Source organism: Lynx rufus, unplaced genomic scaffold, assembly GCF_022079265.1.
Source record: "Lynx rufus isolate CCGP_SWC_20201006 ecotype Redwood Valley unplaced genomic scaffold, mLynRuf1.p SCAF_6, whole genome shotgun sequence".
Lineage (NCBI taxonomy): Eukaryota > Metazoa > Chordata > Mammalia > Carnivora > Felidae > Lynx > Lynx rufus.
The window spans coordinates 98984934-99010019 of NW_025814878.1; the positions used below are offsets into that span (position 1 = coordinate 98984934).

The following is a 25086-nucleotide window of genomic DNA, read 5'->3' on the forward strand; positions in this document are numbered from 1 at the left end:
TTTAAGAGCAGTAGTGGTCCTGTTTCAATCAGTTTTTGCTAACAAAAACAACAAAACTCAAATTAAAGTTCTTAATAATAACTGTTATCCCATTTTACATGTATTCAGGAATTAAGATAAAGAAATTATGTCACTTTTCTAAAGCCGCACAGCAAGTTAAGGATCAACCTAGGATGAGGACAGGGCTTACGCATTAAAGAGAGTTGTCTCCAGTCATTTACACTAATCCTAATCTCCAGCCTGTTCTCTTTGTGGTTAAACCCTGTCAGGAGAGACTTTTCTAAAAGCTGTCATGACATATGGGGCGCCTGGGTGGCGCAGTCGGTTAAGCCTCCGACTTCAGCCAGGTCACGATCTCGCGGTCCGGGTCACGATCTCGGGGTCCGTGAGTTCAAGCCCCGCGTCAGGCTCTGGGCTCATGGCTCAGAGCCTGGAGCCTGTTTCCGATTCTGTGTCTCCCTCTCTCTCTGCCCCTCCCCTGTTCATGCTCTGTCTCTCTCTGTCCCAAAAATAAATAAAAACGTTGAAAAGAAAATTAAAAAAAAAAAAAAGCTGTTATGACATTTAAGGTCACGCTACTTTGGGCCTTGTTTCCATATACGCCTGATCTTTGGTCTTTCCATGTGTCATGGTTTGAGCTCGACCCTCAGTTTTGCTCAAGCCGCAGAGATCCTGATGATGAGCCCTTACTGACTAGAATATTAAGAGCAAATAGCAATAGTGTAGTCTAACTGTTGGGAATTCTATATATCCACAAATGCAGTTTGTTAGGGTAAGGTTGTCCCTATCTCCCTCCCTCACACCACCTGGACTGCCTTCTGAGTTTTCTTCCTCCTTCAAAATTTCTTCTAATTTAATTAACTCAACTGATATTTATGGATTGTCCACTGTGTGCTTGGCACAGTATTGACTCTGGAAAACAAATAATGGGTTAAGGAGACAATAGCTTTTGTCCTCAGGGAGCAACAGGGCCGTGGGGGAGATAGCCATTTTTAAAATGTAATAAAAAAAAACAAACACTACGGAAGCATAGCACACAAAACCCACTATAAGAAGTGCCATGAAAGAGAAGATCACAATTTAATGAGATCTACTGGTGAGAACCTGGGCTCAAATGGGAGATTGAGGAAGGCTTTGTTGAGAAAGTAACTTTTTATCTGAGAACTGAAGGCTGATAAGTGTGAGGTATGGGGAAAAAATATGTGAAAAGGATGTTCCATTTAGAGCAGTTTGAGCAAAGAGCTAAAAGAAAAAAATAACTATTTTCCCAGATTGTATGTGATTCAGCTTATTTCAGTGCAAAGGTTCAGAAGATGGGCAACAGTTCTGAACTCCTCAATGGCCAATACTCCAATATAGCTACTATATTATCATTTTTAAATAGTTTAAAGCCACATTGCTTTATGGTATTGTTTAGCTCTTCTCACAATTTATACTTTGTTACTTGGTTTTTTACAACCTGGTGTATAGTTCATCAACATAAATACTTTGCATTAATGATTTGCTTGAGTTCTCATGAATGCTCTTTGGGCCTCTCAAAAACCAGAAATCGAAGTGTGGAATAGACACATGTATTCCCATAGCTAAGTATGTGAACCCACTCCTGCTGTACCAGCCTATAAGGAACAATGGACATGGCCACTTCCCAAATCTCTGGATTGTAGATTTATAAGATGTCAAAATCACTTAGTCCTAATATCTCATGTTCTCTTGTAGACAAACAGAGCAGAAAAACAAAAACAAAACAAAAAATAAACTTGCTGCTTTCTTTCGTAAACATTTGTTGTGACATACGATTTGGCCTAGCAGTCATTTGCACTTATATTCTGAATAGAATCTTTTGACAATGGGACTCACCAAAGGAATTTTATTTTACTGCTAGCCCTAAGTTCTCAAAGTTCTCGATACTGCTACAAGAACAATTTCAGGATAGAGTCAAGAACTATCATGGTATTTTTTAATTGCTTGGCATCTTATGCTAATCATTCTATCTGTATTATTAATAAAGCCTATTTTTTTTAATTTTTAAAAAGTTTATTCATTTTTCAGAGACAGCGCATGAGCAGGGGAGGGGCAGAGAGAGGGAGACACAGAATCTGAAACAGGCTCCAGGCTCTGAGCTGTCAGCGCAGAGCCCGCCGCGGGGCTTGAATTCACAAACTGCAAGATCCTGACCTGAGCCAAAGTCGGACGCTCAACCAGCTGAGCCACCCACGTGCCCCAAACCTATTTATTTTTTAATGTCCTCATCAATATCATTTTATGTGCTAGTGGTCTTAGCCCAAGACCAAATAAATTGCTGCCTTATGTATGTTCCCTAATACTTTTATAACCACTATTATATTACCTGTTTTTATACAATCATTTGCTTATATTTCTGGAAGTTAATAGACCCATTCTATATTCTTTTAGTTCTATGTCTCCTACAGAGCCTAGCTCAGTGCCTGCCATACAATAAGCACTGAAGAAGTAAATAAGATTCTAGACACTTCTGTGCAATAGATCATTTCCTTCACCTGGCTTCTTCCAATCTACATTGTATGTTATTCAAACTAGCATTCAGAATAATCTGATTACAGAGCATAATTCTCCCCAAGAAGTGGGGGTGTTTTCATCAGTCTTGCCCATTTTTTTTCTTGCAATGTCATTGGAGTGAGTTGAACAGACAGCCTGATTCCACACAGAGAGCAGTCTTATCAACCTCCCACAGCCTGTGAAGCCCTCAGTGTGCCTCTGTCCTTTTCCACAAACATGAAGCTCAAATTCCCTGTGGTGGCCATCGTCTTGGAGGTTGCCATGATTATTTTATTTGGATACTTTGTCGAGTATGAAACGGAGCAGATCAATCTCCAGCAACCCAACACCACCAACTCAACAAAAGTGGACAGATTTCTTGAGTTACATTCTCGTGAGTAGGCAATCTACTTCTTATTATACATTTTGGGGTTTTTAGAATGTGAACCCATTTGGGGGACTTAGAATGTGAACTCTTTGAATTCTGTAACCACTTGAGTGCCACATTGGAACACCCTATAGAACTTATGATACTTATGAGTGCTGAGGGTATTATTATAAGTTTGTGCTGAAGTATCTGGCCCATGGCAATGGTCTCTGTAGTTAATGTGTTTGGACAGAATCTGAGACTATTAAAATATCAGCACAAGAAGGCAAAAATTAAAATAATTGGTCAATCTTTTGCGTTAACTATATCTGCTAAATGACATTAATTTTCCCTTAAATTGATCCCTAGTTTTGTAAGGTATAAAAATATCACCCACCACCCCACAAAAATACATTCACAACAACAGAGTCAAAAGTAATTTTCAAGGAGAGAGTAGAAGCAAAGTGAAGTATTGAGAAGGGAACATGGATTTCATGTGGGGGCCCTAAGGTATAAGAAGTGGTATTATCAATGGTATAGGAAGTAAATGGATGTACTCTGGGTTTTATAATGCTCTAAAAGGAAAGTAATTTGTTCCTTAGCAATGGGAAGCAAGTGTGAGCACCTAACATATTTTGAAAGCAGAATCCTTCCTCCGGAATGGTTGCTGATGAAAAGAAGGTATATAGTTTCAAGTTTGACAGGGAAGGCTATGAAATAGTTAATATAACGTTAATAACTACTGTTAACTGACTGCCTATTATGAGCCAGGCATATTCATTACATCATTAACCAGGCAGGGAGGTGATAATATATCCCTATTATATACATTGTATTTTTTTAATAAGGCACACATAAATTTTATATTAATTTATTAATGATTAAATCTATTAATTTATTAAATGTTTAAAATAGTAGCAATGCTTATTAAAGTTCTATAGTATATGTCTAAGCTTTTTAAAGACTATATGACATTCATTCCCTCATTGCTACATTTTTTGAGGAAGTTTATATAACGGGGAGTATTCTCATGCAGACATTATGACCTACCACTGCTAAATGACTCAGCCATATTACCGCCGGATAAAATACTTTGTGGAATAGCCCTAAAAGCTACATGATTATGGTTAAACATACATATTTTTTGTTCTACATTTTCTACATTTTTCCTTACATTTCAAATTGACTCACACAAAACTTAGGTGACAGCGTAAGTCATTAGAGAGAAGATTATTTAACATTCACTTATTAAGAAATGTTCAAGTCAGACCCTTGGGGGTACCTGCCTCATACTGTGTGAATTGCACCAAGTGGGGGGATTCCAGTATGGGGAAGGCTCTGCTTCTGCATGAGGAAGTCAACGTGTGTTACAACAGTTCTCAGATGCGGTGTGGCAAAAGTTATGAGTTTTTCACAAATAGGTGAAGCAGAATATTAATTTATATTTTAAGTAAAGTCAATTAGATATGAGTTTATTCATTGCTTGCATCCTGCTATGCTTTTCTGCCTAGTGGGGCAATACATGGTGTCACACAGCCCATCCCAAGGCACAGCCACGGAAGTCTGTGGCACATCTGAATATCATGTTTCATGTCCTGAATGATTCCATAGACACTCATTTGAGAAACAAGCTGCACTCTATGATTTTTTGGCCTTCATGGCTCCTAGCAAAGTATTGGTCACACTGCTGAAGCAAATAATTTGACAAGGAGTGAAGTTCTACTGTGACTGTCTGCTAATCCTTGTTAACATACAGACAGAGCAGAGAAAAGGAGAGTTTAAGGAGAAGGCCCTTTGAGGCCTGTCAGCATTTTATTAGAGATTCTGCAGACACACATCTTTAATATCTATGGGACATTAAAGCCATGTCCATGATCGTTTTCTACTCTGTTACATTAAAATCCATTGGTCTCTCTTGCACTTTTTTTTTTTTTATAATTTTTTTTTTGTTTTGAGAGACAGAGAGAGACATAGCATGAGTGGGGGAGGGGCAGAGAGAGGGAGACACAGAATCTGAAGCAGCCTCCAGGCTCTGAGCTGTCAGCACAGAGCCCGACGCGGGGCTCAAACTCACGAACTCTGAGATCATGACCTGAGCTGAAGTCAGACGCTTAACCTTAACCGACTGAGCCACCCAGGTGCCCCTCTCTTGCACTTTCAGTAGAGCTTTTACCAAGGTGAGATCTTGTTATAGTGTGCATCAATCATTTGAAAAATACTCATTCACAGTTATGCAAATATTCCAAACATGGACATACTTCATCATATAATAACAGAAGAGGATACTTGTTAATATTACCAACAGTCTCACCAGAAAACCCTTGAGAACTATCAGGAAGCTGATAAGCTCATAGTGGCAGACACAAACTCTGAAATTCTAAATTTTTTTTAAGTCAAAATGTATCCCTGGCAACAAATACTGTCGATTCTTTTCACTGAAAGGACAGCCTCCCCTCATTCATTTTTTAGACGATGTCAATACCTGTCTGAAAAACCATAGTTTATGTCAGTCTTTATTTCAAGTAAAAATAGAGTTCCATAAAAAAAAATTGCTCATTCAGTTGGTACTCAAACAATAACAAAAGTGCCATTTTTCTGAGATGACCACATGTCTCAGCAGTGCTTTATGTACAATTGCATTTCAGCACACTCTCATACAGAATAGGAAAAGGACACGTAGAAGGAGTTCAGTAGTGAAATTAATAATTTTTGCTGCTTCATAAAAGAATTCCTAATTAAAACCTGCATTTTTGGGGTGCCTGCGTGGCTCAGTCAGTTGAGCATCTGATTCTTGATTTCACCTCAGGTCATGATGCCAGGATCAGGGTCAAGTCCTCCACCCCCCTCCCACCCCTGTCAGGCTCCACTGAGTGTATGGCCTGCTTAGGATTCTGTCTCTCTCTTTCCCTCTCCCTCTCTCCCCCTCTTCCCTGCTCCCCTACTTGCACACTCTCTCTCTTAGAAAGAAAGAAAGAAAGAAAGAAAGAAAGAAAGAAAGAAACCTACTTTTTTTCCTGCAAGTGAGTGGTCATTAAGAATACCATGAGGTGGGTGATGGGTATTGAGGAGGGCACTTTTGGGATGAGCACTGGGTGTTGCATGGAAACCAACTTGACAATAAATTTCATATATTGAAAAAAAAAAAAGAATACCATGAGAAGGGGTGCCTGGGTAGCTCAGTCAGAGTCTGACTTCAGCTCAGGTCATGATCTCAGAGCTCATGAGTTCAAGCCCCACATCAGGCTCTGTGCTGACAGCTCAGAGCCTGGAGGCTGCTTCAGATTCTGTGTCTCCCTCTCTCTCTGTCCCACTCATGCTCTGTCTCTCTTTGTCTATCAAAAACAAATAAACATTAAAATTTTTAAAAAAAAATAAAAAAGAATCCCACGACAACCAGCACACTTTGATGCCACTGCTTTCACCCAGGCTAAAGTGCCTGTAGTTTTACGTATATTTATTTCACCTTCTCTGGAAATATTAGCGCACACACACACAAAAAACAAATTACACTGTAGAATTATCATGAAAATAGTTTTCACCTCTCAGATTCCCTAAAAGTGTCTCCAAAACCCCCAGATGTCTGCAGATCACGCTTTGAGAACCACTGAAGATATAGGTAAACTGACAAAGGATGTACACAGCACTAGACATTATTTTATGAATTTCAATACCAGTAATGGATTAAGTACAATGATTTATTTTTAAAAATCTACATTTAAGAATTTGTTTCTATATTTACTCAGATACTATTCAGTTCATTTATTACCAAAAGATTCAGCAAATCTAGATATGTTATAGGCAAAGAGTAACTAATTTGTGCAGTGTAAATGATTCCTAAAGAATTGCTTGCTGTTACTCTAAGTGTTACCTGGAATTGTTACTATTCCTGAATTAACATACTGTCTGTAGTTTGTAACCTAACAGTAAGATATCAGCCTCCAGTAGAACCCTATGTGTTGCCTTTGATTGAATAGTTTTTGTGTACTGGAAAGGACTGGAAGCGATGGGCACAAATAAAACCCAAACCCTAGAAGTTAAATACCATTCCCCACTCAGAGGCGCACTGGAGAAATTGTTGGTTCAAGGTCAGGGCGAAGAAAGACAAGGTAAGCCAAGGGTGTAACAGCTAATGGGAGGATGCCAAAAGAACACAGGATCCTGTTTGAAGCAGCACCAACTAGACAAGTTGGAGATAAATAGAGAGTTAAAAATAATAATCAGATGGTAATAGTAACTCATTGAAATAAAGATAAAGGAGCCAATGAACCCATAGAAATATTCCCCAAAGCAGGCAAGGGGAGAAAGAGGAAACTCTTCCTCACAAAAGAATGCCAACTAATTAATACAAAAGGAATAATAGATATAGAAAATTATAATTTTAAAATTAAAAATGTAGTAATTGATTCCAGCAAGACTCTTCAAGGAATGCAAGAACCACTACGTAAAGTTACTGGAGAACACACATTTGAAAGAATTGCCCCACAGACTACTTATCCTTTACAGGGCATAAGGTACATTTATGGTGAAGAGATCTGGCAGAACAGTCTTAACCACGTGGTCAAATTTACCATCACCAATAATAGGACAAAATTTATGCGCCACCAGGTGTGGTACAATGGGAAGTACACAGCACTATCTGTAGAATATTCTTCCCAGAATATTTAGTCTCATTCTAATTATGGCGAAACAGTCAAACAAATCCAAATTGTGGGACATTCTATGTAAAAGACAGAACACCACCACCAATAAAAAGCATGTGGGAGAACCGATCAAAATTAAAGAAAAATAAAGACACATGACAAAAAAAACAAAAAAAAAATGAATGACAGTTGAATGTATAATGAGTTAAAAATCCTATAAAAGAACAATTTGGGTATAGTTGGGGAAATTTGAATATAGATACTGTATTAGATAATATTATTGTATTGATGTCTTACTTCTTGGATGTGAGGATGGTGTTATGGTTATTTAGGAAACTCATTCTAAAGAGGTTGGGGACAAAATGTCATCCTACTTTCAAATGGCTTAGGAAAATGTGTATATATATCTTATGAGAGAGAGAGAGAACAAATATAGAAAATAGGAACAACTGATAAATCTAGGTGAATAGTACATAGATGTTCATTGTACTATTTTTCTAAATATTTGAAATATGTGAAATTAAAATATTTGGGAGGTGGGGAGTAAAGATGCCACCCTAAGGATACCTTCTTCTCAGAAAACATGAGTTCAGAATATAATCCCAGTGGTTCCAAGGACTGGAACTCTAGAAGAGCAAAAAAGTTACATGCCTGGCAAACACCATGCCAGCCCTTAACCATTAAAAAACAAAACAAAACAAGAAAGCCACCAGTTCTAATTGGCCAGCTGAACAATTTTCACCACTTGATCGAGAAAAACAATTTTTCTGAATAAGGTCCTGATGGTCCCAGTCAGACAAATTCTCAATGGTCCTTACCAGTGATCCATTTATTCCTGCTTATCTGAGGCATTTCCTGAAAAGGTACAGGTGCCAGACTTTCTGCTGGGGTCTGTTAGCCACATCATGATTACTGCCTTCACACTTGGATTCACTTTCTCTTGAAAGAGTGCCTAATTGGCAGTGCTTGCTCAATACTCTATTTGAATAAATGGCATGCGAGCACATAGAATCACAAAACAAACACATAAGCAAAGAAAATAAAATAAGGGAGGGTATTCACCATGTTATAGCTGTGACCAGTAACACTGTGCAGACGATCTGGTTCTTGAAGGGTGTATAGAAGTTTGTCAGGTAAAGAAGTGTTGGGTTTGGGATGGAGAGGACATTCGAGGCAACAGCCATATGTAGGAAATAGAAGGAAAGGAGGGGTCTGATTCATTCATTTGGTGCTAGTGGTGGTAGAAAGTGAGTTGGAATCATCGGTTGTATTTTAAACATGTTGAGTTATCAGAGCTTGCAAGATATCCTAACACAAGATAAAGGTGGATGTAAAACAGAACAAAAATATCAGACATTGTCACATTTACTGGGGAGACAAAAATCACACTCTACTAAGAATATGTGATTCAGACAAGTCTTGGCAATTCTTAAAACCTGTTGGAAGACTTTACAAAAGTTCAATCTCCTTTTCTTCTACAGAGAATACTTTTTTCCTTTGATGGCCTTCTTACAACATAGAACTAATCTCATGGCCCTCCCTCCAGTCCCCACCCACAAAATCTTAGAGCAGGATAAAAGGTAATACATAATCCTAATTGTTTATAGCTCTTTCTTATCCATACTTTTTATACAGAATCATGATGTCAAGAGTTTTCACAACTTTGTGAGCTCTCTATAGCAACTTAAATAATAGATGAGGTTCTTAAGCCCCCTTGTGGCGAAAAGCAAGAATAAGCTTTGAGGGGAAAAAAACCATCTGAGCACACAGTTAATATATATGGTCACTTAATACTTCAAAAACCAAACAGGTTCATGTTAGTTGACCACTGCCCATCAACAGGTCTTGTAAAGCCCCAATCCCAAAGTTGTCTGGGTATATATGAGATGAGGGTGGTCAGCCAAAACGCTGGCATAGGTGAAATAGTCATCAATCTGCCTTATCCAACTAGGACTGCACAGCATTCTTCTCTCTGGTGCAGGCTACTCCAGGAAAAGGCTGTGACCTTGACAAGAATATTTTCCAGAGAGAATTGAGAGCTTAAGACTCTCATGTAGCAGGACTCCCTACATCTAGGGAAATGGAAAAATAAGTTATCCATTTCTAAAGGAGGTATCTGAGCAGCGTATCACAGCATATCCTACAGCAGACAAACCTGAGTGTCATCGTCTCCCAACCTCAAACACACTGTCTCCTGAACCTAATGGTAGGACAGAGGTAGAAAGAGCCAAAGGGTAGTAACATGTATCTGAGAGCCTGGAAGGCCAACACTCTGCCTTCATTATTTTTCTGTTAATCCCTACAGTGCTCAATGCATAGAGGAATTGGTGGAGTCAGGCCTGGATTCAAATTTTAAGCCCACCCTTCAGACGAATTAATTGGATTCTAACATCAGTTTCCTCTGAGATATGTTTTTTAGGAATGTCCTCTCTCATGCCTATTTTCACTTAAACCCCTGGCCACAATGATTAATATTAATCCAACATTTAAATGTTTTCTTTTTGTCTCTCTGTTTTTATATTTGTGCCCAATTTGACCTCAGTTTGCTTTGTGTATCTATTAGGTTGAACCACAAGAAATTGCCAATACTTTAATCATTTTCATTGATAATTTTAATGTAAAAATTTCCATTTCATGGGATTCAACCAAATGCATGTCTCGCTAATGAAGCTACCCCTTTCTTGAGGGAAAAGCCTATGTTTCCACTATCTCATATTTGATCATATGTTTTATTTGTTTTTGATCCTATGTTTTATTTATATAGTGCTCTACTGCACACTCCTTCCCACACAGGTTATCTCACACAGAGTTCCTCTGTGAAACAGGGCCTTTTCAGTATTGCAGATGAAAATACTGAAGCTCAGAGAGAGTAAGTGACTTGCCCAAGGTCACACAATCATGTAATAGAACTGGGGGACCTTAGCTTACATTTCCAAACACTAAGTAAAGTATTTGCTCCTCGAGAGGATACAGCACTTTTTTTTTTTTTTTTTTGCTTTGGCTTAGAAAGTGCTAACAAAGACATTATCATACTGGACTTCAACAATAATCTGGTACTATTATACAGATTTGATCATTGGAGACTGAAGCTCATTCATTTAGTCATTATTGCCTCTTATCTTATAGGCAGATTTTTATGCCAAATCCTGGAGAGCAAAAGATGACTATGTTCTAATCCCTTCAGTCAAGAAACTCAAAATCTGGTGCAGGAGATAAACACCTCATCAAGGAACTCTTACAGGGTGATGCATGCCAAATATATGCTAACACAGTGTGGCAAATGTTAAAGTTGAAGTATGTACAGAATGCTGTGTGGAAGAGGAAATATTAGTTTTCCCTGGGAGTACTAGGAAGGTCTGCAAGAGGGGGTGATGTTTGCATTGTTCTGTGCAAAGTTTTCCTCAGGTAGAAAGGAATGGAAAACTCTTCAGGGAGAGGCACACGGGTATGAGAGCACATAGTATTCCAAGAAAAACTTGAATAGTTACCCAAGGTCATCATGATTGGTAAGGAGCCAAGCTGGCACTGAGACCCAGCCTTTGGCTGCCCAGTTAATGGTGTCTCTTTGCAGTGTTTTACGTAAAGGATGTAAAATTTAATAAATGGGGTATTTCATGATGTTAACATTTTCTTAATTTTCCCTTTACGCAGAATTTTTTCCGCTACTTTTTTTTTTTTTTTTTTGCAGTGTTCCAAGATGTACATGTAATGATATTTGTTGGGTTTGGCTTCCTCATGACCTTCCTGAAAAATTATGGCTTCAGTAGTGTGGGCATCAATCTACTCATTGCTGCTTTGGGCCTCCAATGGGGCACTTTTATGTGGGGGATCGTGCACAACCATGGACAGAAAATTCACATTGGAATCAAAAAGTGAGCATCCCTTATTTTTCAACCATTGTGTTTTCAGAGCAATTGTTTCTCTGCTTAGTCTCTTGTCAGTAAGCCTCTGAACCAGCTGGCACATTGTCCCCCTTAGACAAGAGAAGAATATTGGGATCCTAGGATGTGAATCAACACCTTGCTGTACTGAGCAGGGTCATACATTCGTGTCTATATCTTCTCCAGTTTGACTTTAAAGATAAGATAAATCCCCTTTCATAAAAACATTATTCCTTCCATCTCAGCTACAGGGGGCAAAAATCCTCCATTAGCTACTTTTTTATATTTACATTTTGAAAGGTAAACACTGTAGAAAGTAATTCATTTATCAGATCAACAAAAATAAAGGAAAACCTCAGTGAGATCAAGAACAGGTAGGTCAAAATAAAGGAAACATTGGAACAGCTAGAGAGCATGGAAGATAGAAAGTGGAGTGTGTGAAAGGGTGCCTGGGAGGAGTGCCTGATGGGAAGCAGTAGGGGAGCAGGACTTGCACTCTGGATAAAATGGTGCTATAGTAAATCCCAACTCTGTGTTTTATGTTGGGTGTGCCTTATTCTTCAATGTATTCTTTCCTTTTTTCCCTTAGCATGATAAATGGAGACCTCAGTACAGCCACAGTCTTGATTTCTTTTGGAGCTGTCCTGGGAAAAATAAGTCCAACCCAAATGCTGGCCATGACAATACTAGAAATTGCTGCCTTTGTTGGCAATGAATATCTGGTTGGTGAGATATTTAAGGTAAGGATTAGAGGATTTATACTTACTAGCTTTGGACATCAGTTCTGGTTACACCTAATGGATGTCCACTCTACATAGGGACAAACATCAGTGAGCATGATAGCACAGCAAGTATAATTACACCCATCACTTATTCAAGTGCCTATCATAAACCAGGAGTCTCATCAACATTGTCTCCTTTCACTGTCACCGCCACACTATAACCTGGGTATTATTATTTGTTACAAATTACAACTAATCATCACAGATACTGAAAAACTGTCCCACATATGGATTTAAACCCAGATTTTTCTAACTCCACAACTCTATTTATTACATTATATTTCCTATCAATGATCAATTCCTATTTATATTTCAACTACTAGGTGACCTTGCCCTTCCTAAGACATTTGTTAAAGCCTAAATTTTTCCCCTACCTTTAAAAGTTCATTGATTCCCCCTAAGAACAGTTAATAGAATACTTCTGGGCACTCTCCAGTACTGAACATTTAATTCAACAGCAAATAATTTTTTAAATTTTTATTTAAATTCCAGTTAGGGTGGCTCAGTTGGTTGAGCGTCTGACTCTTGATTTTGACTCAGGTCATGGAATCAAGCTCTGTGTCAGGCTTTGCACTGCGCATGGAACCTGTTTAGGATTCTCTGTCTCTTTTCCTCCCTCTGCTCCCTCCCCTGCTCGTGCTCTCTCTCTCTCCCTAAAATAAAAACAACAACAACAACAAAAACCACAAAACAAAACAAAACAAAACTCCAGTTGTTTAACATATAGTATAATTTTAGTTCCAGGTATACAATATAGTGATTCAACACTTCTGTACAACACCTGGTGCTCATCAGCAAATGCTCTTCTTAATCCCCATCAGTTATTTAACCCATCCCCTCCATCCAACTCCCCTCTCAACAGAAAATATTTTTGACAACTTTCCAGGTGTCATGTGATTGTGATGACAGACAAAACAGTGAAGGTCCCTGTCTTTATAGGGTTTACAGTCCAGTGAGAGAGACAGACATCAAATAGATAATCATGCATGACCCACTCACCTATAGGCACATGCATACACACACACATACACAAATATTATTATAAATTGCAATACATGCTATGAAAAATAAGTAGAGGGGGCTATGAGACAGCATAACTGGAAGACCTAATTTAGTGGAATCAAGGAAGACCTCTCTGAGGAAGTGACAGTTAAACTGGACCTGAAAGGTACATAGGAGTTTATCAACTATGAAAGTCTTACATAAATTAATAAATGTGTATCATTTTCCTACCTTAATTGTACTTAATAAGTATAATAAGAGCTAAGCAGCAGGTTTGGCACTCTAAACTTTCCCCCTAGGAACAGGAGAATGTAGAAAATTTGGTCAAATTCATACAGTGTCCTCAAGAGGGAACTAAATAGATTGCTTCAAGTGAATCTTGGACCTTATCTGGCTTTCATGTCATCATATAACAGAATGAAAACATATGGGGAAGACTCAGGCTTTTTAAAGCTTCAAGTCTTTGAATTGCAATGAAATGAGCTTTAACTATAATGTCAAATGAATGCAAAAACCTGTTTGTTTGTTTTTTTTGAAACAAGTGCAGTGCATAGTTATTTCACTAAGAATTCCCTAACCTGGAGAAGTAACCTAAAATGAATGGAGTGTCCACAAAGACCTACCACTTTACAAACATGGTCTCACTAAGTCTCACCATAGCTATATTAGCTGAGTAATATTTCCCACTTTACAGAAGCAGAGATCCAGAGAAATATGGTAATTTGTCTAAAGTCACATCGCAAGGAAGTACCTGACCTAGGATTGAAAGTCAGTTCTGCGTGTCTCCAAAGCCTGTATTTTTTTAAATTTCATTATCCTGTTTTATCCTCCTTTCATTGACTTATATTTTCTTCTAATTTTTTAAAAATTATTGTTTAACCAATGAAGCAGTCCTTTCATTGACTTTCCTCCCGAAGTGAGACTCAATCTCACCTCTAATAACGTGCATGTTTTGGTCCTCAGGCCTCTGACATCGGAGCATCAATGACCATCCATGCTTTTGGGGCATACTTTGGCTTGGCGGTAGCAGGCATCCTGTATCAGCCAAGCTTGAGAAAGGGGCACGAGATGGAGAAGTCTGCGTACCACTCAGATCTGTTTGCCATGATTGGTGAGTAGAGGTGGACTCGCCTGATTCAGTTCCCAAGGCAAACTGCCTCCCTGCGACTGTCTTCCATTTCCAGAATTAATATCCCTTTTTGTGGTTCCCGGCAGGAACTCTTTTCCTGTGGATGTTTTGGCCCAGCTTTAATTCAGTCATCGCTGAAACTGGAGAGAAACAGTACATGGCCATCGTAAATACATACTTCTCTCTTGTCGCCTGTGTGCTCACAGCCTATGCATTTTCCAGCCTTGTTGAAAAGAGAGGCAGGCTTGATATGGTAAGGGCAGATTAACCACCATGGAAGTTTCGCTAAGTGATGTTGACGATTGCTCGGATGCGCAGGTCATGTCTGCATCGCTGCTGGGCCGCCGCAGGAAATCACAACACGGCAAACCTTGCAGAATATTTTGAAAAGAACATGCATTTGTTTCTTCATCAAATTTGTGTTGTGGCAAATCAAAAAAACTGTCCTCAAGGAACTGACAGTCTATTAGGGAATATAGTCATGCAAAAATCAAAGATTTGAGACATATTTCTTTAATGATAGAGTTGACTGTCTCCAAGGTCTTAGAAAATTTTCCTTAGAAACAGGACTTGCCAAAAGTAGAAAAAGAGAATGAGGGAGGAGGAGGGTGCAAGTTGATTCTGTTTTCCTAAGCTGCAAATGTCCCTCTCAAAGGAACAACAACTAATGACAAGGTAGGATCCTGAGTAGGACCCTGGAAAAGGAAAAGGACACTAATGGGAATATTGGTGAAATTCAAATAAGACTATTAATAGTACTCTATCAATGCTAATTTCTTGGTTTCATGATTATGTAAGATGTTAACATTAGGGGAAACTGGGTGAGGGATATATGGAAACTGCAGTACTTTTGCAACTATTACATGAGTCTAAAATTACTTCAAAACAAAACATTTTTTAAGATCCTCCCAAGTTGGTCTCTTGAGTTTTTGACCTATGAGCTAGAGAAATGTCAGTCAAGGAGTAATCTGCACATCAGCGGCTCTTCTTTTCCAGCTTCAGGGAAGAAAAGGATATTGTAATTTCTTCAGGCATAGCTAAGGACATGGATTTCAATGCTGTACAAATTGCTTAATGAAAGAAAATTAAAAACAAAAGAAAAGAAAAAAAACACACACGCACAGCTCAGTCCTGCTCTTTTAAAACACTGATGAACTTTCCTCCTTAGGCAGATCAGTGAGAAGATAATCTTTCTGATGAATTCTGGTAAAAGGAAATTGGTCACTCTTTCCACCATATTTAAAGGTTCTCAGCACGGTGACACATGTGAAAGCTGTTGTCTTTCATGTACAATGTGCACATTTTGGTGTCTCTATATTCCTCGAGTGTTGGAATATCATGGACTCCGCAAAGCACACAGCAACCACAGACCTCTTTTGGTTCATGATAACCACAAATGCATCCCCCAAACTGAATAAATAGATATAACACTGCTAGAATAATTGCACTACACTCCCAAGCCTCCCACTACAACCTCTTTTGTTTTTCCTCAAGTCCCTCCCCAAACTTGTCTCACTAACCAGATCACTCAGGCACTACCAAGGAACCCCAGCAAGAAAGGTATCAAACAGCTGCTTGGAAGAAAGGCCTTCTGTAATTACAAAGAACCCTATTTTTAGAAAAGAATCCATAGCCCTTTGAACTGAAGAATGTGCCATGGAGTCCATCCAACCCTGGATACATTCCTTCATTCCTTCTGAAGTCTCCTTCGTTCAGCTCACTCCATTCGTGTTTCTGTGCTCCATGCAGGTTCACATTCAGAACGCAACCCTTGCTGGAGGAGTTGCTGTGGGCACCTGTGCAGACATGAAGATCCACCCGTATGGTTCTATGATCATTGGGAGCATTGCAGGAATTGTCTCTGTGTTTGGGTTCAAGTTCCTGACTGTAAGTATGACAAGTGCTCTTAGTCAGACTTTGATCTGCACCATCATCTTCTGACATCCCACCAATAGAGAAAAGCTGGGAAAATTCCTTTCATCAGCATCTCTCCTTATTTCAGGGTCATTTCCCTTCCTGTCAGAAATACCACTCACATTTCCGTGTACAATGGTTTCTGCTGTCCTCTGACTTCTTCTGTGTACCAGGAAAGAATTTGATATCAATTATTTATAAATTAGTGTGAATTGAATGTTAAGTACTTGTGTTACTTTCTTCAGAGCAGTTCCATTCAAGTTTTTGTTGTTGATGACGTTTGTTTGTTTTTGCATAATGAAGGACTGTGTGTCCTTTGAAGGGGATTTTGGATATCAGTAGGTAAGAAGGAGGAAGAGTTAAAATCACTCACTTCAAATCCATCTACTAAAAACTCACATGAGTAGTTTTGCCACCAATGTATTCAGACTCTTTGACTTAAGTGGGATTTAGATACGGATGTCAAACTGGGCTATAGTAACATTTTCCTGCCTTATCACTGCCTTCAGTTATAAAACTCTGTATGTCTAACAAAATAACAAAACTTCCTCCTTTTACAATTTTAGCCATTTTTTACCACTAAACTGAGGATCCATGATACATGTGGTGTTCATAACCTGCATGGCTTACCTGGTGTGGTAGGAGGCCTCGCAAGCATTGTGGCGATAGCCTTGGGAGCATCTAAGACGTGAGTTAAAGAATGGGTTTTCCTGCACCCTGAGGTTGATGTTTTTTTTTTTTTTTTTTGCTTTTGGTTTTGGTTTTGGTTATCTGTTTATTTTGAGAGAGAGAGAGTGAGCAGGGGAAGGGCAGAGAGAGAGACAGACAGAGGGAGAGAGAGAATCCCAAGCAGACTCTGTGCTGTCAGTGCAGAGCCTGACTTGGGACTTGACTTCACGAACCATGAGATCATGACCTGAGCCAAAATCAAGAGTCAGACACTTAACTGACTGAGCCACCCAGGTTTTCCAGGTCTGATGTTTTATCTCACTCTTGGAGGAATCTGGTAATGAGACAGCTTTTACTTTACCAATCCAGTCCATAGTTCGTAAGTATTGTCCTTACTGAAGCAAAAGAGACACAATTGAGAGAATAGAATTGTAAGGGAAGATGGTCTTAACTTAATGTTATTAACATTGGTTGGTTGGTTGGTTGGTTGTTTTTACTTAACAGTGTTATTTTAAATTTTTCTACCATAGGCAAGTGTCTTCTAGCAAATTTGGCAATTTGATAATCACAGTCAGAATACAGTAGGCTTGCTCTTTTAGTTGCTCTCACCAAAATGAAGGAGGGGGCATCTGCGATGAGCTGAGCTGCCATTTCATATAATCAACACATAGAAAAATGAATTCACATAATGTAGAAAGCAGCTGGATCTGGAGAATCAGGAAGACTGGCATATGGCTCAGGCTTTGCTATTGACTAATTATGGGGCCTTACAACTCACTCAGCCTCTGTGGTTCTCAATTTCCTCTTCTATAAAATGAGAGAATCATAGTATTTAGTCTCTAAGATCTCTTCAACTCTAAACAGACCTAGATTCTTCCCAAAAGGGGCATAGGGTTTAAATGGCTGGAGGAAGAACAATTATCAGTCAAATCCAAGACAGTAAAAGTGATGTCATAAGCCATCAGTTGTCACTTTTAGGCAACAAGATTGGAACAGTTTGATATGAATGTTATCGATGCAAAACAGGTAGGAAGATCACACAGTCCGGATCACTCAGAGATTAAGTAAGGAAGAATCAAAATGCTCAATTTTTAAAGCCAATTGAAAGCATGAAGATAAGGTGAATATGTTTGAAAATGTATCAAAGTGACTCCTGACTAGAGCTGAATAATTTGAAAAGAAAAATTTCTTTAATTTTAACAGATTAAAATTCAACTCTGTTGAGACCAGTAATGACAAATATTTGAAAAATTAGTTTAATCACATTTACTACTCAACAGAAATTTGCTTCTACTTTCATGTGTATAGTTGACCCCTTTCTTCTGTTTGTTTTCTTTTTTTGCCCCTTTTGAAAATTTGGAGAACAACCCCAGAATTATCCATATTTTTTTGCAGTTCTCTCCAGGACCTAACATCTGTGGAGACTAAATGCAAACATATTTTAATGCAAATCAAACATGATAAACGCATGAGTCCATGAGCTCAACTCCTAAATGCTATAATGTATAAACACTGCAAACACTCTTAAGATGTCGCTCATGATTAGACATAAAGGAATTCTTGAGCATCATGCTTGTACCAGTTCCATGGATGTAATAAAACAAGACTATCTGGCTCTCACAGGCTGGGTCTTGCTGGGTGGCCAAATTTGGGGAAGGTTCCATGGTTGAGAGTCTAGTGCTTCGGTATTCAGGTTTGGCAACCACTTCTCAACGTACTCAGGGGGATTTGGTGGTGGGGGGAGAGGGGAAAGCAGAGGGGTTGGATGATGAGCCTTGGAAGGTCTATTCACGTGGGTGAAATCCACATACATCTTTCCTGGGTGAAATTCACATACATCTCACACACCAGACAAAATATTTTGGCCAAGACCCAAGACTATTTACTCAGATGTTTCTATTCAGAATATTAAAATGCAAATCAGGTTTCTTGGTAAGCATTGAATAAGAAGTAAGTATTCTTAATGTTTATTTACTTTTGAAAGAGAGAGAGAGAGAGACCAAGCATGAGTGAGGTAAGGGCAGAGAGAGAGGGAGACACAGAATCTGAAGCAGGCTCCAGGGTCCATGCTGTCAGCACAGAGCCTGATGTGGGGCTCGAACTCACGAACTGTGAGATCATGACCTGAGCTGAAGTTGGATGCTTAGCCAGCTGAGCCACCCAGGTGTCCCAGAAGTAAGTATTCTTAAGGGACATCTGCGAACATTATGGCAGCCTAATTCTAATAATGCTCTTAATGTTTATTTTCCAAGCCCATGTAATCTTGGAAATCTTTTCATCAAAAAATATTTTTTAATACCTTGGAAAAGATTTTGGCAAGTTCTGATAAAATTAACAGGCAGTTTACAAAAGAAAAACATCAAATGAATAAATATATATTAAATATTCAACCTCACTAGTAATCAAAGAAATGCAAATTAACACAAGTTACTAATTTTTCAGTTACCAAATTGAAAGATTAAATGAATGATGATACTGAATGGTGGCTAAAGTAGAATAATGGGGATTTTAATTATGCATTTTTCTATTTGGAAAAGCCCTTAAGAAGTATATAATTTTTTACTAATAATTTCATTTTACTAATAATTTCATTTCTAATTATTTTAGGGAAATTATTGGACAAATTCATAAGCATTTCATAAGAGGATGTGTTCTCATGGCATTTTTAAAAATATGAAACATTGGAAACAACCCAAGTATCTAAACTATAGAGCTATAATTACAGTACATTTTTACAGTGTAGTACTTGGTAGCAATTGAAATTATGATCCAGGTCTACATTTACTGACATCAAAAGGCACTGAAGATTTAATGGCAAAATCAGTTTTATTTTTTTTTAAGTTTATTTATTTATTTTGAGAGAGAGAGAGCATTCACACACACATGTGAGCAGGGAAGGGGCAGAGTGAGAGGGAGAGAAGAATCCCAAGCAGGCTCACTGCTGTCAGAAGGGAGCCCAACATGGGGCTTGATTCCATGAATTGTGAAATCATGACCTGAGCTGAAATCCAGAGTTGGATACTTAATAGACTGAGCAACCCAAGTGTCCTGGGAAAATCAATATTACAACATGATTGCATTTTGTAAAAATATATGTTTATATTTTACATTTTTATTGTGACTAAGATTTGAGGGAAATTAAATTTTTTTCTTCATGTTCTGGATTAATGGTTTCTCATGTTTTTACAATGGTCTCATATTTTTACAATGGTCATGTTTTTTTTTTTATATAGTAGAAAAAATTTAAACACTTCAAATGAAGAGAAAAAATGAAATCTGAGTTTAGTGCCTTCTGTCCTTTGGATGATGATGAAACACCAAGATACTCTCATTTTCCAAATGTTTACTTTCCCATAAACACTCATTCAGTCCTTCAACAGCTATTTATGAATTTCCTGCTAAGAGTGAGGTACTGTGCTAAAAGGATATTCACACTCCTCGTCCTTTTGTCACTCATATAACAACCTTATGCACTTCAATAGCTTTTTATTACATTCTTCCATTCCCAAATATTATGAGGTATTTTTTTTACTAATTTTATTTTAAGGTAACTACATCTAAGATGACTTACAGAGTTTTTTTTTTTTACTGTATTCAATGAGTTGTCTCTATGATATATGCTAAAATTAACTTTTCTGATTTTATTGATTTTTTTCAAACTTTTCTTTTTTAGTTTATTTATTTTGAGGGAGGGAGGGAGAGAGAAAGAGAGAAAGAGAAGGGGAAGCACAGAGATAGAAGGAAAGAGAGAATCCTAAGCAGGCTCCTTGATGTCAGCACTGAGCCGAATGAGGGATTCCAACTCACCAACCATGAGATCATTACCTGAGCTGAAACCAAGAGTTAGATCTTAACCCACTGAGCCACCCAGGAGCCCCTGATTATTGATTTTTTAAATTTAATTACAATTGTTTCTTTTGGGATGGGGTGGGGAAAGATGGAAACTCATGTTGTACATTATTCCATCCTCAGTGCCTAAAAGAGAATGTAGCACAGAGTGAGTACTCAATAAATATTTGTTGAATGAATTGGATTGAGGATCAAAACCTGGTACTATATTTTTAGAAAATATTAAACTCTTTCTAAGTTAGATCTTTTCATCCCTCCTAAAGGGAAAGGTAATTTTTCTTATGTGCTTATAAGGACTTTTTAACATTGCTCAAGAATTTCAAAGAAAATGAAAATAGGAAATAAAAAAAAATTGTAACAAACATTTGTTTGCTGGTGTAATGCTGCCCTCTGACCTGAAGATGGCTAGCATCCATTCCCTCAGGAAATGAGATTTGCTAGTTGGTAGCCTGGAAAAACAACATTCTTCTTTTCTTTTGTCTTCCTAGGTCTACCATGGCCATGCAGGCAGCTGCTCTAGGTTCTTCCATCGGAACGGCAGTTGTTGGAGGGCTGATCACAGGTTAAAATGAAAAGAAAACACTCCCATGTACCTCATTCTATCCGCATAATAGATAATAAACATATCAAGTGGTAAATTTGAAAATGTTCTAAACTCTGACAGTAAAGTAATCGTGAATCATATAAGCTCAAGGGGATGATTGTATAACTAGAAATATATATATATTTATATATATATATATAAACATTTAAGATTTTATTTTTTTCAGTAATCTTTACAACCAGCCTGGGGCTCAAACTCAATCCTGAGACTCAGAGTCTCTACTGACAGGTAGAGCCAGGCAGGTGCCCCTTATCTCACTATTTTTATTACCTATGCAAATAGGTTTTCCTCTTCAGCATCATAATGTGACTTTTTTTCTCCCTCTTCTCACAGGTTTAATTCTCAAGTTCATTGTCCGTGGACAACCATCTGAGAGGAACTTCTTTGATGATTCTGTTTATTGGGAGGTACTGAACAGTGTTCTTTTTTTTTTTTTTTTAATTTAAACTAGGTAGTTAACACACAGTACAATATTGGTTTTAGAAGCAGAATTCAGTGATTCATCACTTATATACAACACCCAGTGCTCATCACAAGTGCTCTCCTTAATGCCCATCACCCATCTAGCCCATTTCCCACCCACCTTCCTGCAAAACCCTTAGTTTGTTCTTTATCCTTAAAAGTCTTTTATGGTTTCCTTTTCTTCTCTTCCCCTCTCCCTAACTGCCCTCACCTTCCCATAGTTCCATGCTGCCTCAATGGATAGGGCATGTGACCCTTGATCAAGGAGTTGTGAGTCCAAGCTCCACATTGGGCAGAGGTCTCATTTACCAAACAAAGAAGTCAGCCAGATTCAATATAACTTAAAAAAAAATGCATGTTGTTTCTTCATTATTTAATTGTGGAACCTGTTTTTAAGAAATCAAGAATTTACCCTCTTAGGAAGACTTACACACACAAGTTTTTATTCCTAAATGTGATGATCCAATGATTGGATAACTGAAGTTTGTTTGTTTTTTTAAATTTTTTTTTACTGTTTATTTATTTTTGAGACAGAGAGAGACAGAGCATGAACGGGGGAGGGTCAGAGAGAGAGGGAGACACAGAATCTGAAACAGGCTCCAGGCTCTGAGCTGTAAGCACAGAGCCCGACACAGGGCTCGAACTCACTGACTTCGAGATCATGACCTGAGCCGAAGTCAGACCCCTAACAGACTGAGCCACCCAGGCGCCCCTGGATAACTGAAGTTTATCCCAACGGTTTAATAAAAACTATGGTGGGGTTTACATTTCTTACTTTTTTCTTTATAAAAGTTGATATTTTGAATAAGATACCAGGAAGATGAGTTTTGGTTTCCACTATTGGTTAAACTGCCTGAAAATTTTTTTTTTTAATTTTTTTTTTTTCAACATTTATTTATTATTTTTGGGACAGAGAGAGACAGAGCATGAACGGGGGAGGGGCAGAGAGAGAGGGAGACACAGAATCGGAAACAGGCTCCAGGCTCTGAGCCATCAGCCCAGAGCCCGACGCGGGGCTCGAACTCACGGACCGCGAGATCGTGACCTGGCTGAAGTCGGACGCTTAACCGACTGCGCCACCCAGGCGCCCCGAAAATTTTTAATAGTAGGATTTTTGAGACTCCCAAAATGCTGCTCTTAGGAAGAATCAACCAAATTTAGACTTTCCTTCTTGATTTCTTCCTCATGGAATTCAGGAATAAAATCTAGGAAAGCTATCTTGCTCCCTGCTACAGTGTTCTAATTAAGGATGTAAGTGATGACTATATTAGTGAACGTTTTGTTCAACAGAAGCCTAAATGTCTGTCTGGCATCCTTTTGATAAAATTGGATAAACTGCCTATTTATAGAGAGAACTTGAGACAATGTGTCCAGGCAGATAAAATCAGAAGTTATGGTCTTTTCCGAAGCAGAAAGGACATGAAGAAAAGACAGAATATAGTTGGCCAATATCCTTTGCTCCTCTGAGAGCAGTAAACAGCTCCTCATAAAAATAATACGAATCCTGAACAGTGGCATTAGATTCTATACAATATATAAGAGTGGTCAAAAGCAGGTAGAATATGGAAGGTCAAAGAATCTCATGAGAGGTTTTACGAATAACAAAACATCAGCCCCCTTCTATCCTCCAGTGTCTACTCATTACTCCATTCACATTTCCCCCAAATTATTTCCTGCAAAGCTGAAGAGTGATAGATATTTTGATGTCTTCAGTGGGACTTTCAGGGATAACAGGTTTGGGAAAAAGAATGCAGTCAGGGTGAGTGGGATAAATGTTTTTGTTCTTTTATTTTTCCCCAATGCAAACAATTTTTATCCCCAATTCTTTGTAAGCTTGGATAATAATTACAGAATATACCTCTGTTTCAGTACTAACCTCTGAGAGCCCAAAGTGAAAGAAATTAGTGCCCTAACCTTGTTTTCTTTAAATGTCCTCAAGGTCAGCAAACAAGACAATCATCAGCACATGTGACAACCACAACCATCCGGAACCTAAAGACCAAACACCTCCTGTGCCCCAGCTTCCTTTTCCATTATCTAGAATCGTGTTTAAATTTTTTAAAGGCAGCATCCAACGAGAACATTGAACAGAATGGATAGGTCCTGAGCCCCAAATGTCCACTGTAAAAATTCTTCACACAGACTGGTGCTATCTCTTGATACTCAATGATTCTTTAGTTGGAAGGATGTGGCTTATGAAACAGATGTTCAAATGGATTCTCTTTAGGACTCCCAGACTACTTCTGCCAGTGGGTTGGTATAGGGTGAAATTCCATGTATACTCTTGTATATATTTTTTTCCAATAGAGGTAAATTTACAAAGAAATCAACACACTCTGATTATGTAAGATTCTTAATATGCATACTATGTCTTCAATCCCAAAATTGTAAAACTGAAGCCAATAATATAATCTATAATAAATCTATATAAGAAATATGAAAGAAAAGTATTGTGTAAAGCAAGAATATAATTGTTTTGGTGGTGCTTTTTGATTTAAAAATAGTCTAGTTAGTAATGTTATGTCTTTGCTTGAATTCTTGTCCTAAATTCCTTTTGCATGTTTACTATTTGCATCAAGAGCTCAAATGCTATCTGACCAAAGTCTATTTTGTATAAAATTCCAATAAATTAAATGTTATTTTATTATAAATTAAAACATTGTCTTTGGCTCTCCTTTCTTTGGTGTTTGGAATTCATTTTAGTAACAACCACACACACACACACGCACACACACTCTCCTCATATTTAATCCATATTCAATTCAAATAAGTTATTACTATATATTTACTATAAAATAATCAAGTTAATGTCTCACATTATAGGGTAGTTTTTAAAGAACTAAGTTTTAGAAAAGGTAACTTACATAGTCATATAAAACCATTATTCTTTATAGGCTTTTTAAGATTTTCCTTCTGTTTCTGGAGTCCTGGAATCTTCTCAAAATGTGTCTTAGTATCAGGGAGGAAATAAGCCCCTGGCATAATTAACAAAACCTCAGTTACTAGGTACTAGAACTTAAAACTTACAAGTAACGGTGAATTAATTAATATTTTATTCCACGGGACAAATAGTATAGTTTATTTATAGATCCTAAATATTTTAGGTGACTTTTTCAAAATATACATCCAAGTCTCTTTCACATGGGTTTTTGAAGTGTGCTTACATTATAAAGTCCACTATCTCCACTCTTGCTGATCATCACAAGGAATCATCTTCATTACCCAATGTCCAGAGACCCCCTCATTTCCTGCTGATCATAAGGCAAAACTCAG

General features: G+C 38.0%; 1 protein-coding gene across 3 annotated transcripts; it reads left to right on the plus strand.

Annotated features, from left to right (window-relative positions):
- Positions 1-2714: 2714 nt before the first annotated feature.
- On the plus strand, positions 2715-24470 carry RHAG (Rh associated glycoprotein). 3 transcript variants are annotated; one of them, XM_047102622.1, is made up of 12 exons: positions 2822-2908; positions 9003-9101; positions 10648-10763; positions 11210-11393; positions 11992-12142; positions 14150-14297; positions 14402-14568; positions 16065-16202; positions 16796-16917; positions 21236-21309; positions 21685-21758; positions 23753-24470. In XM_047102622.1, the coding sequence occupies exons 4-12, from the start codon at positions 11230-11232 to the stop codon at positions 23783-23785; spliced, it is 1071 nt and encodes a 356-aa protein (XP_046958578.1). In that variant the 5' UTR covers positions 2822-2908; positions 9003-9101; positions 10648-10763; positions 11210-11229; the 3' UTR covers positions 23786-24470. The 3 variants fall into 3 exon arrangements, with proteins under 3 accessions (XP_046958576.1, XP_046958578.1, XP_046958577.1); XM_047102621.1 differs by lacking the exon at positions 10648-10763; XM_047102620.1 differs by lacking the exons at positions 9003-9101; positions 10648-10763 and having other exon boundaries at positions 2715-2908.
- Positions 24471-25086: the final 616 nt, after the last annotated feature.

What these genes read in the sequence shown, in the direction of transcription:
- RHAG (XM_047102620.1), top strand. Translation starts at nt 2,752, where the DNA reads ATGAAGCTCAAATTCCCTGTGGTGGCCATCGTCTTGGAGGTTGCCATG. An exon ending in ATTCACATTGGAATCAAAAA is followed by an intron (nt 11,394 to 11,991) that starts GTGAGCATCCCT and finishes TTTTTCCCTTAG; the next exon opens with CATGATAAATGGAGACCTCA. An exon ending in TGTTGGAGGGCTGATCACAG is followed by an intron (nt 21,310 to 21,684) that starts GTTAAAATGAAA and finishes CTCTTCTCACAG; the next exon opens with GTTTAATTCTCAAGTTCATT.